At 37.6% G+C, this 17,426-nt stretch overlaps 1 protein-coding gene across 1 annotated transcript; it reads right to left on the bottom strand.

Annotated features, from left to right (window-relative positions):
• Nucleotides 1-13,646: 13,646 nt before the first annotated feature.
• LOC107784388 (membrin-11) lies at nucleotides 13,647-16,839 on the bottom strand. Its single transcript, XM_016605517.2, has 4 exons — nucleotides 16,418-16,839; nucleotides 14,502-14,622; nucleotides 14,267-14,416; nucleotides 13,647-14,082 (listed from the first exon to the last, which is right to left on the bottom strand). Exons 1-4 carry the CDS (start codon nucleotides 16,723-16,725, stop codon nucleotides 13,921-13,923), a joined length of 741 nt encoding a protein of 246 aa, XP_016461003.1. The 5' UTR covers nucleotides 16,726-16,839; the 3' UTR covers nucleotides 13,647-13,920.
• Between the last annotated feature and the right edge of the window lie 587 nt (nucleotides 16,840-17,426).

Raw genomic sequence — 17,426 nt, 5'->3', positions numbered from 1 at the left:
GATTTGAAAATCACTATGGCTCGACTAAACCACTCGATGATTGTCTAAGTCAACACAAGTGTCACAAGGTCACTAACTAGAGCTATTTTCAAAAAAAAAAAATTATTTCTAACCATAAGCACGTACTTAAGTGTGTTGGTACCAAGTGAAGTATATTTGACTCTTTGAACTTGACTCAATTAGGTCTTTTTATTCCTTATTACTACTATTGGTATATAATAATTTCTAATATCTCTGGTTACCCTAGTATCATATATCATTAGAATACATGCAGTGGCATCGTCAAAACAAAAATAAAAAGCACACACCAATAATTCTTTCGGAATTTAAATAAGTGATATTATCTAGGGATGATTTACTTACGAAGCACTAAGTATACCATCCACATTAATTTCATGAGCTAGCGACTAAGATGAAGTCCCTTTTCCAATTGCTTCAATCAGTTGTTCATTGTGAAAATAATAAATTTAATTAAATTTTAATTTGATTCCGTACTTGCATCAAATTGCGCAATAGACTCCCACCAACCATTATATGTCCATTCTCTTTCATTTAGTCAAATGCAAGTGTTCGACCACTTGTAACTACTTTTTTCATGTGAAACTCGCTAAATTTACTAATGATTTAGTGGGCGTTTGGACATATGAAATGTAAAATTCCAAAAAAAAAAAAAGTGAAAAAAAATTTTAAGTGAAAATAGTATTTGAAAATTAGAGTTATTTTTGGATATGAATATAATTTTGGGTTGCTTTTAAAGTTTTGTGAGTAATATGAGTGAAAATTTTGAAAAATAGTTTTTTTAGAGTATTTCAAATTTTTGAAACATTCTAAAATTTATCTTCAAGTGAAATTTGAAAATCTTATGGCCAAACACTGATTTGAAAAAAAAAATAAAAAAAATTCGAAAAAAAATAAAAAAATTTTATGTCCAAACGGGCTCTTAGTTCACTGTCTCATGCATGTGCAGTAACATGATGATGATGTATTTTCACTTAACTTGTATATGGATTCAAAAAACGATCAATGGGTGCATCTAGGGGTGTTCACGAAAACAAAAAAATTAAACCAAATAAAAAATCTAATAAAAGACTATAGATATTTTTTGGTTCGATTTGGTTTTAGTTTTAAATTTTAAAAACTGACCAAATTTAATTTGGTTATGATTTTAAACAAAACATAATCAAAACAAATTGAACCAAAATGACTAAAAAAAAAATATCTATTTAAAACTTATTATTACAAGCGCACACGTACACACACCACACACACACAAAATATATATTTAAAATTTTTATGGTACATATTAATCATTTGCACTCATGGTTATAATCTAGTTCATTGCCTTTGTAGTAATCTAGTTCTTTGCCTTTATATTTTAGTTTGATTGGTAGTCTTTATTTTGCCAAGTCCAAGAATCTATTTTATGGTTTAAAAAATTATCTTTAGTTGGTCCTTGTATTATTCAACATTATTTAATTTAATTATTATCAAGATATCTTGGTAGATGATAGATTTTATCAAAGAGTAAGTGATTGGATAGTGTTATGGTGGAGTATAATCGCGGAATATGTACTTGTCCATTGATATTTCATATTTAAGAAAACAACCCACGGAAAATTGTTGGAAATTAGAGTTTTGATGAGTAACAAACATATAACTGAAGAAACAGGCTGAAGGACCTGGTCCTTCTGGCGGGTTCTTGCAAAGTGCTGGCACTTAATTCTAGCAGAAATAGGATTCACTTTTACACGAGATATTATTTTATTTCGGGTTTTATGACCCAGCAGCCGCCAAAATAATATAGAATGTTGATATTTTTTTATTATTAACTTGGAAATCAAGTTCGTAAGGAAGTAGAGTTAAAATTGAGTTTATTTTAGGAAAAGAATCATATTTTTCTTATACTTTCTTTATTCTCTAGGTTGGGAAGGAGATCTTTTAAGGGATATATTATGTACGAATTGGTAAAAAATAAATAGACTTTTTACGAAAAAGAATTAGAATTAGAGTAGGAAGTAAATAAGAAAAATTGTATGGTCATATATGGTAAGTTCTTTATAAAATATGTCTGTTATTATTTGTTTTATTTTATAACTTGGACTCTTTACGCTGCTAACATGTTACCTATATGCAGTCCAAGTTTACTTCATTACAAGCATGCAGTTTCACTATTTCTTCAGAGCAAATTAAGAGAAAAGTAAGACAAACAAGTTCAAAGTTCTAAAGTGGATATTGAAGGTTGTAACGTGCGGAAGAACCTGAGTAGAGAACATATACCTTGATACAGTGTCGAAATCATTATATCTAGTCTAGTTTATTGTGTTAGGCTTATTGAGTTGTAATCTTATTCGCTTATACAAGAAGCATTTTGGGAGATTTTTCTCTATGAGAGAATTTAAGTCTTAGGCTAGAGTTAGCTTGAGCATTTTGCTAAATCGGAGTAGTTGTAGGCAGTCAAGTGACTAGGATTTAGCCTCCTAGGTTATAAAAATTTTGTAGCCTAAACTACGCATTGTTTTTAGTTAAGTTTTTGAGAGAAATCCTAGAGGTGGGTCGTGGTTTTTACTCCATTGAGCAAGGATATTTTTAACGTAAAAATATCATATGTATTTAATTTTGCACTTTACTATTTTAGCTGTTTAACGAACGAGCAGATATAAGAACCAAGTTCTTATATAAGTATTTAAGTGGAACATCAAAATAACAATTGGTATCAGGGCAAGTTCTCTGTAAAAAAGGCTAACACCTTGAGAGATCCCAAATATGAGTTTACCACATGAAATGAATGAGGGACAATCCACCACTCACCCACCATTTTTTAATGACCAACACTATAGTTGATGGAAACATCACATGGAGATTTTCTTGCAAGCTGAAGACTATATAATATGGGAAATTAATACATATGGACCCCTAATTCATTGTAAAAAAGTAGGGATGGACAAAACAATTCCTAAGGTTAAGGGAGAATTCGCATCTATTAATCATAAAATATTTAAGAAGAATGTTATGGCTATCAAGATACTAATTTGTGGACTTGGTCCAGATGAATATAACAGGATCTCTGTCTGCTCCTCAGAAAAATAAATCTGGGATATCTTGGAAATTGCTCATGAAGTTACTAATAAGGTAAAACAATCCATAATTGAACTCCTTATGTGTGACGACCCGAGCGTGGCCCGTGTCGAATTCCGAAAAGTCTAAGCACAAATATTTTTTAAAATATATGATTTTAGACTTTGAAAATGGCTATAATTGACCACAATCAATGTTTATGGCAAATAACCTCCGATCGGTATTTTGACGATTCTGGTAGGTTCGTATGATTATTTTGGACTTGTACGCACATTTGGTTCCCATGTGACCCGAGGCTGTTTTGGAGCTTTATGTGGGAAGTTGAGCATTTGATTTTGAACTTTGAAAGAATCTTGAGTTTTAATGATCGATTTTTTATTTTAGATGTTATTTTGATGATTACTACACTTGTGTTAATGTTTGGATTGGAGCCTGAGGGGCTCGGGTGAGTTTCGGATAGATTGCAGATTGTGTTTGCATAGCTAAAGGATTGCTAGTCTGCTGGGCTGCAGTTCTCGCATTTGCGAGGTTCTGTTCGCAATGCGAGCTTCGCATTTATGAGAAAATACTCGCATTTGTGATGCTGGGCAAGGGCAAGGAAATATCGCTTTTCCGAGGTCTGATTCGCTTTTGCGAACTGGGGGGTCGTTACAATTGCGATGGTTGTGTCGCATTTGCAACATTGAGCAGTGGTTGGATAGCTTCGCATATGCGAAGCTTTGGTTGCTTTTGCGAGGGATTGGACCTTCGCACATACGAAGGTTTAATCACATTTGTGACATTTGGTTGGCACAGTCACTGGTTGCATTTGCAGACGTCGCAATTACGAGTAAGAGTTCACAATTGCGATACCTGCAGCTGGGTAAAATGTTGGGATTTCGGGACTTAGCTCATTTTACACCATTTTTGAGACCTGGACTACTTAGAGGCAATTTTTGGAGCGCCATTGCTTCCCAACTTTATAGATTAGCAATCTTAACTTGTTTTTGTTCAATTTTCATTACTTTTTCATGAATTTCACTATCAAATCTACGATTCATAGAGTATAAATTGGGGATTTTGGGTAGAAACTAAGTATTGTTTAAAATTGAGATTTAGACCTCAAATTGAGATCGGATCTCAAAACAAATCACATATTTGGACTCAGGGATGAATGAGTAATCGAAATTTGGTCTTAATTTTGGATTTCGACCACGTGGGTCTGGGTTGCCTTTTGTTGTCATTTCCAATTATATTAAAGCCCGAACCTTTTTCGTATAAGGGTTGTTTCTAAAAACTTGTTTGAATAATATTTTACTAGATTCGGATGGTTTGGAGACTTATTCTAAAGGGAAAGCTATGTTGGATTGTTGATCTTATTCCGAAACGAGGTAAAGGGAAAGCTCGTTCTAAAATGATGGTTTGGAGACTTATTCTAAAGGGAAAGCTCGTTCAATTATTGACTTGGTTGTTGGTACAAAGGTGTTGGTAAATTCTCTTGTGACGAGTTATGTTCAAATGTTATCCTTGATGTTGTTTATGCTTCCCACCTTTCTTGTTACTATGTTACATGTGATTCTTGGTGAGGAAGAGTGAAATGCACAAAGGGTGTTGTCGTGCTTGTGAGAAAGAGTGATTGTGCATGAAGGGCATTTCCGTACTTTATTCATATATCAATATCATTGCACGAAAGGTATTTTCATGCTTGAGAGAGATTGAGGATATACAGAAGGTTGTTTTCGTACTTATTATTATATTATTTTGTGAGGATGAGAGTCAAAGCACTAAGGATGATGTCGTGCTATTTGTTAATTTTATTTTTCTTTACGTTGTTATTTGGATTATGGACTTGGCTTGTGGTTTAGTAATTTACTTTTGAAGGGTTGTTTAGAGTTGTTGAAAAAGCATGAGTTGTGGGTTATTAAGTAGCACTTTCCTTTACATTTCCATTTTACATTCCTTTGCTTACGTACTTATTATCTCTCTCACATGCTAGTAACCTATTGTTGTACTTGATACCTTACTTGTCATCTTATTATTTTTTATATATAACTGCACGAGTTTATTTGTAGGTGTCTTGTCTTAGCCGCGTCCCTACCTCGTCGGAGTTAGGCTCGATACTTACAAAGTACATTAATTCGGTTGTACTGATACTATACTTCTGCACTTCTTGTGTGGTTGCATGCCTTAGAGTCGTCTTTCTCTTTCTATTGTACTATTTCTACTTTTCAGATGGATTTGTATTTCTTTCGAGACAATGTATTTAGTAAACTCTAGTAGCTCATGTACTTGTAACTCCACAACTTGAGAGAGTTGAACCTTAGTGTTGATATTAGATTTATCATATCTATTTCTGAGTTGCTATTAGGTTATATTATCATCTTGTTGTTAATCGTTAGTTGCATTTTTTTCCATATTTTCTGTTGTGTGTTGGCTTGCCCAGCAAGTGGTGTCACGCGCCATCATGATTCCGGTTGGTAGGGATTTCGAATTATGACAAGTTGGTATCATAGCCTTAGGTTGCATAGGTCTCACGAGTTATGAGCAAGCTTAGTAGATTCTTGAGGATCGGTACGGAGATGTCTGTACTTATCTTCTAGAGACTATAAGGCTTTAGGAAACTTCACTATCTTTCTTCTCTACCATGCGACATTGTTCTATCATAAGTTTGAATCTTTCTTCTTTTATTCATTCCCAGATGGTGAGGACGTGTACGTCATCAATAGCTGGTCAGGAGCTGGAGCCCTAGATTGCAACCTTTACTAGGGGTAGGGGCCGGGGTAGAGGCAAAGCTCAGCCAAGAGCATGCGTAATGACACCCATTGTCGATCCTTGGGTAGCCCAAGATGATAAGATCCTAGTTCCAATAGATCCATTAGGACCAACTCAGGTCCCAAAAGAGTTCATTGCTATCCTAGCACTTCAGTACGCCTTAGTCTGCATAGTTGGCTTCATGGAGAGTATGGCGCAGGCCGATGTATTTCCTGTTGCACTAGTCATTTCTCAGACTGGGGAAGGAGTTAAAACTTCCGCTACTCACACCCAGAGCATATAGCCCATGGTTATCAGACCTCAGGAGTTCTAGCAGTTGGGATGGTTCTACTTATTGTTGCTACACAGCCCGGGGATAGACTCGTGATGTTAGCTAAAGAGGTTGGACAGGTCCACCAAGTTATTTCCCCCTCACTTTAGTGGTGCACCTTCTGAGGACCCCTAGGACTTCTTGGATCATTGCCATGAGATTTTGTGCAACATGGGACTAGTGGAGTCCAACAAAGTTGATTTTATAGTATTTCATATTCATAGTTTCGCCAAAAGGTAGTGGCAGGTTTATGAGCAGGGTAGGCTAGCAGGATCACCTCCTCTCACATGGGCTCAGTTCTTGTAGTTATTCTTGGAGAAGTTTATTCCCTTCACTCAGAGAAAGGAGTTGTGCAATCAGTTCGAGCGCCTTCAATAGGATAGCATGACTGTTACTTAGTATGAGATTCAATTTGTTGATTTATCATGTCATGCAACTATCATAATCCCTACTGAGAGGGAGAAGGTTCGGAGGATCATAAAGGGTCTTACATATGGCATCAGACTTCAGATTTACAGAGAAATCGAGGCTGGGATTTCTTTTACTCAAATAGTGGAGATGGCCAAGAGGATTGTGCGCATCAAAGGTCGGGCGAGGGAGACGTCCTCTGATAAGAGGCCCCATCATTTTGGAGATCCAGTGGTGCCTCATTTGGAGGTACGGGTTACTTTGGTAGATGCCATCCTATAATGCCGGTACTGTCAGCTCTACATGTCACCCGTGGTACTTCAGGCAGCCATAATACTTATGGACCTCGTTCTGAGAAGCTAGCATACAGTGCACCTCCAGCTCCGGTTAGTGCACTTCCGATGCATAGTTACCAGGATGGTTATTCGGGTCATCAGGGATACCTCCAGGTTCAGCAGCCACGATAGCAGAGAGCTTGTTATGTATATGGGGATCTAAGGCACGCCGCGAGGTTTTTCCCTAGGTTGCAGAGCTGTATGCCACAGCAGGGTCCTCGTGCCATGATTCCAGCACCAGTGGCTCCACCACCCGCTCAGCCAGCTGGAGGCAGGGGTCAGCTAGCCCGAGGTAGAGGCCATTTAGTTAGAGGTGGGGGTTAATCAGTGAGATGTCATCCTAGAGGTGGAGGATAGGTTGGTGGGGCTCAGCCCCGTTATTATGCATTTTCGGTTAGACCTGGGGCGGAGTCATCCGATGCAGTTATTACAGGTATTATCTCATTCTGTCATAGAGATGCTTTTGTATTGTTTGATCCGAGTTCTACCTATTCTTATGTATTTTCATATTTTGCTTCATATTTGAGTATGACTCGTAATTCTCTTGATGTTAATGTTTTGATGTCGACAACGGTTGGAGATTTTATAGTAGTTGATCTATACAGGTCTTGTGTTGTTACTATTAATGATTTTGATAATATCGTTGATCCTTTATTGCTGAATGTTGTGGATTTTTAGGTTATTGTTGGTATGGATTGGTTGTCCCTATATCACGCCATCTTTGATTGTCATGTCAAGACTATAACGTTATCCATGTCGGGGTTTCCTAGATTGGAGTAGAGAGTGAACCTTGGTCACTCTACTAGCAGGGTGGTTTCATATTTGAAGGCTCAGCGTATGGTTGAGAAAGGGTATCTAGCGTATTTGGCTTACATATGGGATTCTAATGTTCAGGTTCCTTCTATGGATTTGGTACCGGTTGTAAGGGAGTTTCCAGAGATATTTCCTACAGATTTGTCGGGTATGCCACCCGACAGGAATATTAACTTTTGCATTGATTTGGTTCTGGGTACTCAGACTATTTCTATTCCACAGTACCGCATGGCTTCAGCTGAGTTGAAAGAATTAAAGGATCAGTTACAGGATTTGCTTGACAAGGCATTCATTAGACTTAGTATTTCACCTTGGGGTGTGGAGGTGTTGTTGGTTAAGAAGAAGGACGGATCGATAAGGATGTACATTGACTACCGGTAGTTGAACACGGTCACTATCAAGAATAAGTATCCCTTGCCCAGGATTAATGATTTATTTGACCAGCATCAGGGTGCTAAGGTGTTTTTCAAGATTTATTTGAGATCTAGTTACTATTAGGTAAAGATTAGGGCATTGATGTCCCTTAGAAAACTTTTAGGACTTGATATGGTCATTACGAGTTCTTGGTAATGTCATTTGGCTTGACTAATGCCCCAGCATCCGTCATGGATTTGATGAACCGAGTATTCAAGTCTTACTTGGATTCCTTCGTGATTGTCTTCATTGATAATATACTGGTTTACTCTCGTAGTAGGGAGGAGCATGAGCAACACCTGCGGATTGTACTTCATACTTTGAAGGATTGTCAGCTATATGCCAAGTTTTCAAAATGTGAGTTCTGGTTGGACTCAGTCGCCTTCTTGGGTCATATTGTGTCTTCTAAGGGTATCAAGGTGGATCCTAAGAAGATAGAGGCAGTTCAGAATTGGCCTAGACCTACTTCAGCTATAGATATTCGAAGCTTCTTGTGTTTGGTGTGCTACTATCACCGGTTCGTGGAGGGGTTTTCATCTATCTCATCCCTGTTGACCAAGTTGACTTAGAAGAGCACTCTTTTCAGATGGTTTGACGAGTGTGAGGAGAGCTTTCAGGAGCTCAAGACTGCCTTGACTACATCCCCAATATGGGTGTTGCCCACAGGTTTGGGATCTTACACTGTGTATTATGATACATCGCGTATTAGGCTTGGCATGGTATTGATGCAGGATGGTAGGGTAATTGCCTACGCATCTCATCAATTGAAGATCCATGAGTAGAACTACCATGTGCATGTTTTGGAGTTAGCATCTATTGTTCACGTCAAGATTTAGAGTAACTATCTATATGGCATGCCATGTGAGATATTTACGGACCATCGGAGTCTCCACCATCTATTCAAGCAAAAGGACCTTAATTTGAGACATCAGAGATGGTTAGAGTTATTGAAAAACTATGATAACAACATATTATATCATTCGTAGAAAGCCAATGTGGTGGTCGATGCCTTAATTTGGAAGACGGAGAGCATAGGCAATTAGGCATTTATACTGGCAGTGGGAGGCCATTAGCCATGGATGTTCAGGCTTTGGCTAATAGGTTCGTGAAGTTGGATATTACGGATCCTAGTAGGTTTCTCGCTTGTGTTTTGGAATATTTATTTTTGTTGGAGCGTATCTAGTCTCGCCAATTGATGATCCTCACTTATTGGTGTTGAAAGACATGATATATGGGGGCAGTGCTAAGAAGGTCTTGATTGGGTATGCCGGTGTTATGCAGCTTCAGGGCCGAATTTGTGCTTCAAATGTATCAGGGTTGAGAGAGTTGATCCTTGAGGAGGCTCATCGTTCATGGTATTCCATTCACCCCGATGTTACAAAGATCTATCATGAATTGAAGCAGCATTATTGGTGGCGAAAGATGAAGAAAGACATTATTAGACATGTATCTCGTTGTTTGAATCATCAACAGGTGAAGTATGAACATCAAAACCCGGGTGGGTTGACTCAGAAGTTAGTGATACCAGAGTGAAAGTGACAGCGCATCACTATGAACTTTGTTGTAGGCTTACCACGAACCTTAAGGAAGTATGATGTTGTTTGGGTCATCGTGGACCAATTGATCAAGTCCGTGCACTTCATCCCAATGATGACTTCCTACTCTTCAGAGCGGTTGGCTCAGATTTACATTCGGGAGATTATTCGTCTGCACGGTGTGTCCATTTCTATCATTTCAAATCATGGAACACAGTTCATTTCACACTTTTGGAGAGCTATGCAGCATGAGTTAAGCATGCAGGTTGAGCTAAGTACCGAGTTTCACCCTCAGATAGACGAGAGGTCTGAGTGCATCATTCATATTTTGGAGGATATGTTGAGGGCATGCTATATTGATCGGGGGTAAGTGGGACCGGTTTCTACCTCTAGCGGAGTTTGCCTACAAAAATAGTTATTAGTCAAGTATCCAGATGGCTCCGTACGAAGCCTTATATGGGAGGCAATGTCGTTCTCTGGTTAGTTGGTTTGAGTCCGGTTAGGCTAGATTATTGGGTACAGATTTGGTTCATGATGCTTTGGAGAAGGTGAAGTTGATTAGAAGCGACTTCGTATATCACAATCCAAGCAAAAGAGTTATGTGGATAGGTAGATTCACGATGTGGCCTACATGGAAGGTGAGAAGGTTCTTCTTCGAGTTTTGCCTACGAAGGGCGTGATGCGATTTGGGAAGAAGGGCAAGTTGAGCTAGAGGTTCATTGGCCCCTTTGAGATCTTGGAAAGAGTTGGGAAGGTTTGCTTATAAGCTTGCATTGCCTCCTAGCCTAGTAGGGGTACATCCGGTTTTTCATGTTTCCATGATTTGAAAGTATCATGAAGATAGGTCACATATTTTAGACTTCAGCACGGTGCAGCTTGATGAGAATTTGACCTGTGAGGAAGAGCCGGTGGCTATTCTAGATGGGCAGGTTTGAAAGCTAAGATCTAAAAATATTCCTTACATGAAAGTGCATTGGAGAGGTCAGCCGATTGAGGATGCTACTTGTGAGTCCGAGTCCGACATGATGAGTAGATACCCGCATGTTTTTACAAGTCCAAATACATTTCTATATCCGTTCGAGGACGAACATTTTTTTAGAGATGGAGAATGTGACAACCCGATAGGTCGTTTTGAGTACTAACTTCCCTATTTGTGTTTTGAGGCCTTTAGTAACCTTATTTGATGATTTATGACTGCGTGCATGGTCCATGTCGAATTCCGAAAAGTCTAAATGCAAATTTTTAAAAGAAAATATGATATTTGACATTGAAAATGGCTAGAGTTGACCACATTTAAGGTTTTTAGTAAATGACCCCGGATCGGTATTTTTGACGATTCCGGTAGGTTCGTATGATAATTTTGGACTTGTAGGCATATTTGGTTGGGATCACGGGTGACCTGAGGCCGTTTCGGATTTGCAACATATAGGAGACCCAAGCACTGGTCGTATTTGCGATCAGTGGTTCATATTTTCGGACGTCGCAATTGCGAACTATTGCGATGCCTACAACTGGGTAAAATTTTAGAATTTTGGGACTTAGCTTATTTTACATAATTTTTGAGAACTAGACTCCATATAGGCAATTTTTGGAGAGAAACTTCTTCCCAACTTCATAGGTTAGCAATCTTAACTTGTTTTTGTTCAAATTTCATTACTTTTCATGATTTTACTATCAAATCTAAGATTCATAGAGTAAAAATTGGGGTTTTGGATAGAAACTATATTTGGACTCGGGTATAAATGGATAATCGAGATTTAGTCTTAATTTTGATTTCTACCACGTGGGTCCGGGTTGACTTTTGTTTGCTTTTCATATTATGTTAAAGATCGAGCTTTTTTCGTACGAGGGTAGTTTCTAAAATTTATTTTGACTTGTTTGAATAATATTTGAGTAGATTCGAGTGGTTTGGAGGCTTATTCTAAAGGGAAAGTCATGTTGGATTGTTGGTCTTGTTCCGAAAAGAGGTAAGTGTCTTGGTTAACCTTAATTGAGAGAATTAGGGTGTCATTGAGTCTCTTTGCTACATGATCTATGTGTTGGGGGCGGCGTATATACAAGGTGACGAGTACATATGCGTTGGCCATTAGATAAACATACAGGTAGAATTAGCCTTATTTGTGCCATGTTACTTTGTGTATTATGTCTTCCATGCTTTAGATAAATATAACTCCTTGATTTCTCGTATACGTGTCATTTTCAATGTTGAACTTATTAAGATATTGGGTGTTGAGATCGTTAAATTGTTGATTTGGTTGTTGGTATAAAGGTGTTAGTAAATTCTCTTATGACGAGTTATGTTCAAAATGTTATCTTTGATGTTATTTATGCTTCCCACTGTGCTTGGTACTATGTTACATATGATGCTTGGTGAGGAAGAGTGAAATGCACGAAGGGTGATGTCGTACTTGTGAGAAAGAGTGATTTTGCACGAGGGTATTTCCGTGCTTTATTCATATATCAATATCATTGCACGAAGGGTGTTTCCGTGCTTGAGAGAAAGTGAGGATATGCGTGAAGGATATTTCCATGCTTGCTATTATATTATATTATGAGCATAAGAGTGAAAGCACGAAGGGTGATGTCGTGCCGTTTATCGGTTTCATTGTTCTTTACGTTGTTATTCAGATTGTGGACTTGTCATGTGGTTTCATAATTTACTTTTGAAGGGTTGTTTAGAGTTGTTGAAAAAGCGTGAGTTGTGGTTTACTCAATAACACTTTCCTTTACCTTTCTGTTTTACGTTCCTTTGCTTACGTACTTATTATCTCTCTCACATGCTAGTAACCCTTATTGTACTTGATACCTGACTTGTCATTTCGTTATTTCTTGATATATAACTACACAGGTTTATTTGTAGTTGTCTTGTCTTAGTCTCATCACTACCTCGCCGGGGTTAAGCTCGATATTTACGGAGTATATTGGGTCGGTTGTACTTATACTTTACGTCTGCACTTCTTGTGTAGATTCGGACATTGGTAACAGCGAAGTCCTGAGAGGTGCTTAGCGGATACCATGTAGACGACTCGAGGTAGAGATGCATTCTATTCGCAGGCCTTAGAGTCATCTTTCTATTTCTATTGTATTGTTTCTACTTTCCGGACAGTATTGTATTTCTTTCGAGACACTGTATTTAGTAAACTCTAGTAGCTCATGTACTTGTGACTCCACGTCTTGGGATGGTTGAACGTTAGTGTTGATCTTAGACTTATCACGTCTATTTCTGAGTTGCTATTAGACTATATTATCATCTTGTTGTTAATCGTTAATTGCATTTCTTTTATATTTTTTATTTTGTGTTGGCTTGGCTAGAAAGCTTAGGCGCCATCATGCCCCTGGTTGGTTGGGATTTCGGGTCGTAATAAGTTGGTATCGGAACCCTAGATTACATAGGTCTCACGAGTAATGAGCAAACTTAGTAGAGTCTTGAGGATCGGTACGGAAACATCTATACTTATCTTCTAGAGGCTATAAGGCTCTAGGAAACTTCACTATCATTCTTCTATATCGGTACGGAAACGTTTGTACTCATATGCTTTTCGCTAGAAGTTTAATACTCCCTCCGTTACAATTTATGTTAACATATTTCCTTTTTAGTCCGTGCCAAAAAAAATGACCTCTTTCCTTATTTGAAAACAATTTAGCTTTGTGCAATGATTTATAGCCACACAAAATATATGTACCTCATTTTATACCACAAGTTCAAAAGTATTCTCTCTTTTCTTAAATTCAATGCCCAGTTAAATGAGTTTACATAAATTGAAACGGAGGGAGTATATAGTTTTACTCTGCATCCCCTGACTTTAACTTAAATTCTTAGATCCATTAAAGTTAATGAGTGTAGCTGACTTGCATCCGATGACTTCAAATTTCGGATCCACCTCTAATAAGAGCCGGTGTATTTGACCCGGAAAACCAAAAGAAAAGGAGAAATACAGAGAAACAGGTGGCCACAGAGGTGAAACTGAAGATGATAGAGATTTCCAATGCACAACATTCTTGTTGCATGAAAAGAAGACTTCTTCTAATTTCAAAAAGAATAAGAAAATAATGCGCGCCCCCTTCCCCTCCTCTCCCCAAAAAAAAAAAAAGAAATAGTACTATATATTCTTCCCAAGTCTCATTTTACAGATTGCATGCAACCCCAACTGCAATACAATGATATCAAGATTTGTGTGTGAGTTAGAAAAGGGCTTTGAGTCAACTTTTCTACAATCCTTTCAATGACTCTTTTAACTAAGAATTCATCTTGATGGTCCAGTCGGTTATCAAGCACCTATCATCTTGTCCACCTCCAAATGAAAATCAGCACTATGATTGTTAAGATCATTCCGGCATATTTGATCCATCTGTCAACACGATTCCTTTTCTCAATAAGTCTCATTACAGAACTTGATAGCCCCAAAGTGTTCAGGACGTCTAATGCCTTCCGTTGAGCTCGCTGCAACAAATAATCAAATAAGATACCAGGTGATCAACCATAGTGGCAAAGACTAACACAGTTTTTGCAAAACATTTTGGACAATAACGGTAATCATGGCAATGACTTATCTAACGAGACTAAAAAGGAGACCATCTTATAGTATACTCAGACCACGTTAACAGAGGTGATCTATTATATGTACCTTTAAACGATCCCTTTGCTCGCTATATTTTGAAAGAATGGCTGCTCCTGTTGCCAAGGTTTCTTCAAGCATTCTGGATGAGCTACGGGCAGATTGCATCGCTTGTGCTTCGTCATCAAAAATCCTCAGAACATGAGATGAATCGCCGCTCTAGTACATTAAGAAAATAAATTAGATGGAATACGGTACAGTATACAGAATGATTCATCATACCAGCTCAAAAAAGATTACATACAGCTCTCCCAAGTAATTCTGCTCTCTCCCGGACTTCTTCCATCCGTCTCTGATGCCGCAGGTTATATTTATCCAGACTATCTTTCAAAGAGTCAACTTCTTCAGCCACTTGTTCCACTTTCCTGTACACGTAAGACACAGACTTTCAGTTATGGAATAAAAACTTCTAATTAGAACCGAAGACCGACTACGACTGGGTAAGACCCAAAGGCATCAAGTGCATATGAAGTGGATACATGACAATATACTCATGAAACACCAACACAAACCATGAAAGCATCATTAAAGCATACATACTGCAGGAAGACATGACCCTCTTTTGACTTCACAAAGAATAAGCGAAAATGCATTGATTTATTGCACTTCTAAGAAAAAAAAATGTTGGTTTATTGCAAATTGGTGCTTGCTCCACTGCATCTCTAATAAGAAGTACACGACTGACAGTTTTTCACTAAGAACCCCTCACAAAACTACGTGAATTCATCACCACTTAACTTTAGGTTTTGTTAATCAAAGGGTTGCCAAAGTAATTCAGCCTCACCAAATTTGATGAGCACTGGCCAACATTTTCTTGAATCAACAATACAGTTCGACTTAATTTCAAAAACTAAATACAATTCCTAATCAAAATATCTCCAAAAATCACATTGCTGTATGATCTAGGAAATTAACAATTAAAATTGTATGAAAATACAGATTTGTTTCTCAATTGATAAACAATGAATTGGATAATCTCAAGTTTGGACATTGTGAAGATATGATCCTTGGATCTAACTCAACTCCGAAAAGCTAGCTCATGAAGGGAGCATTTCCTAAGACCATATAAGGAGAACACAACCCATTCCCTCAAATAATGTGGGACTTGACAGACACCTACTAAACAAATCATGTGTCTCCTTTCAACAATCTGATTACTGATGGATCCTACCAAATCATACGACATCATATTAACTCATAAGTCAAAACTGAGACTTCTATAAATTTGAGCACGTCAAGGACCCAAGACATGCATTACGTCTACTTTTTATACTAACTCGTTAGAAGCATTTTCATCTAACATTATCATTTAAAATTACATGCACGGTGTCTAATTCCATAATTTTAAGTACTCACAGCTTCATTTCGAATTACTCGACGATAAGACTACTCAATTGTCATTTGCTCATAACCAGAAAAAGTGAAATCTTAAAAAATTTCACCTTAATTTATCATACAATTATGCCTCAATATCAAATCAGCCCTATGAAACCTCAACAGTCAACAGCCATATGCACCCCAACGGTGTAGCCTAATGGTCAATGAAGCGGAAGGAGAACTCAATGAAGTGGAAGGAGAACTCAGGTTCAAATTCTTGAGAAAGCAAAAATTACTAGGTGATTTCTTCTCATATGCCTAAGCCTTGAAGGACAGATAGAAGCGGAGCCACAATGTCGCTATGGGTTCGGGTGAACCCAGTAGCTTTGATTCAAATCATGTATTTGTCCTAAATTTTTTATTAAATATGTATAAATTATTAATTTAGAACCCAATAACTTAAAATGATTAGATCCTAAACTCATAAGTTTGAAATACTGCCTCCGCCTCTGTGGACAGAGTTACCTAGTAGTTGTATTGTACTGGTGGGGAGATAGCATGTACCCGGTGAAATAGTCCTGCACCGCAAGCTAGCCTAGACACCACCCTCATAACAAAAATATCCTCAACATCCGATCCGCTCCATTTAACTCCATTTCATTACAATACTAAATTATTTTCCTAAATTACGGATTCTCTAAGCCTCACGCTTATCCTTACACAAGAATACCCAATTTAATCTCAACTACACGAGTCCTTAATCGAAAATATCAACCAAAGGAGAACAAACAAAGAAGCAGTTGAAATTGAAATATCACAATTCAGGGAGAATAAGGAGGTGACCTTTTCCAGAGATCACGTTGAGATTTAGCAGGTATGGATCGCCAGAGACGTTCCATGAGAGAGCAAAGTGTTTGGATCTGACTTATATCTTTTCTTAAACCGTCAACTGATTTTTCCGAAGGATCGCTCACGGCGGCGCCCGACGACAACACGGAGGAAGAAGAAGAAGAGGAGGTGTATTCGAACCGTTCGAGCCTCTCTAAACCGTCTCTGGTTTTGAGTAACAGCCGTCGGGAACTCTGGTAGAATTCTGATAAAGTTCCGCCACCGCCTGAACCACCGCCGGCGACCTCAACAGCCATTGCCATTGTTGTTTCCGATCTCTTGGCTCCCGAGGTTTATTACAGTTGAAGAAATTTTACCCTTTAGTTTTAGATATAACAGAAAGGTCACTTGTTTCAAGTTTCCCTAAAAGTTCCAAAAAGGGATGAAGGTTTCATAATTATAGGATTAATATATAATTTTCTTATGTGAAATTTAAATCAATTACTAATAATATTGGAATATGATGTAAGATCTGAAAATTACACAAAAATAATTGTTATTTTATCCGTATATATACGAATTTATAAACTTATTTACCCTGTTTAATTAGGTATTTGTATTTTCAGAAAGTAGCTATACTTCGATTTAGGACTGAAAATTTTACTATATTTGCTCTTATCAAATTACCTAAAAATTTAGATATAAGCCCTTAAAATATTTTCGAAGTGTTTGTCACAACACCCAATCGAAATCAAATCTAATGGTGGATATCTCTTTTTCAAGGATCACGTTTGCATTCATAGTTCCTTTACCTAAGTAGGAATAATCTTATCTCAATTTGAAAATTATTCTTGCAGTTACACGAGTAAAAAAAAACCAACAATATAGAAATTAAAGTTTCTCATTTCAAATCTATTAATCAACAGTTATGTCACGACCCAAAATCTCACCTTAAAGATCGTGATGACACTTAGTCCCTAGACTAGGAAGGCTTAGTACATACTCAGAATATACAGAAATAATC

The sequence above is a fragment of the Nicotiana tabacum genome, chromosome 13 (assembly GCF_000715075.1).
Source record: "Nicotiana tabacum cultivar K326 chromosome 13, ASM71507v2, whole genome shotgun sequence".
Taxonomy (NCBI): Eukaryota; Viridiplantae; Streptophyta; class Magnoliopsida; order Solanales; family Solanaceae; genus Nicotiana; species Nicotiana tabacum.
Note: the sequence above shows the minus strand (reverse complement) of the source record. Positions and strands in the feature narration are given on the sequence as shown.

Bases quoted from the DNA above. Each gene is read 5' to 3' on its own strand.
- LOC107784388 (XM_016605517.2), bottom strand. From the start codon at position 16,725: ATGGCAATGGCTGTTGAGGTCGCCGGCGGTGGTTCAGGCGGTGGCGGA. The intron at 14,417-14,501 runs GTATGTAATCTT...TTAATGTACTAG, and splicing joins CAGAATTACTTGGGAGAGCT to AGCGGCGATTCATCTCATGT. The intron at 14,083-14,266 runs GTACATATAATA...TATTTGTTGCAG, and splicing joins AGCAAAGGGATCGTTTAAAG to CGAGCTCAACGGAAGGCATT.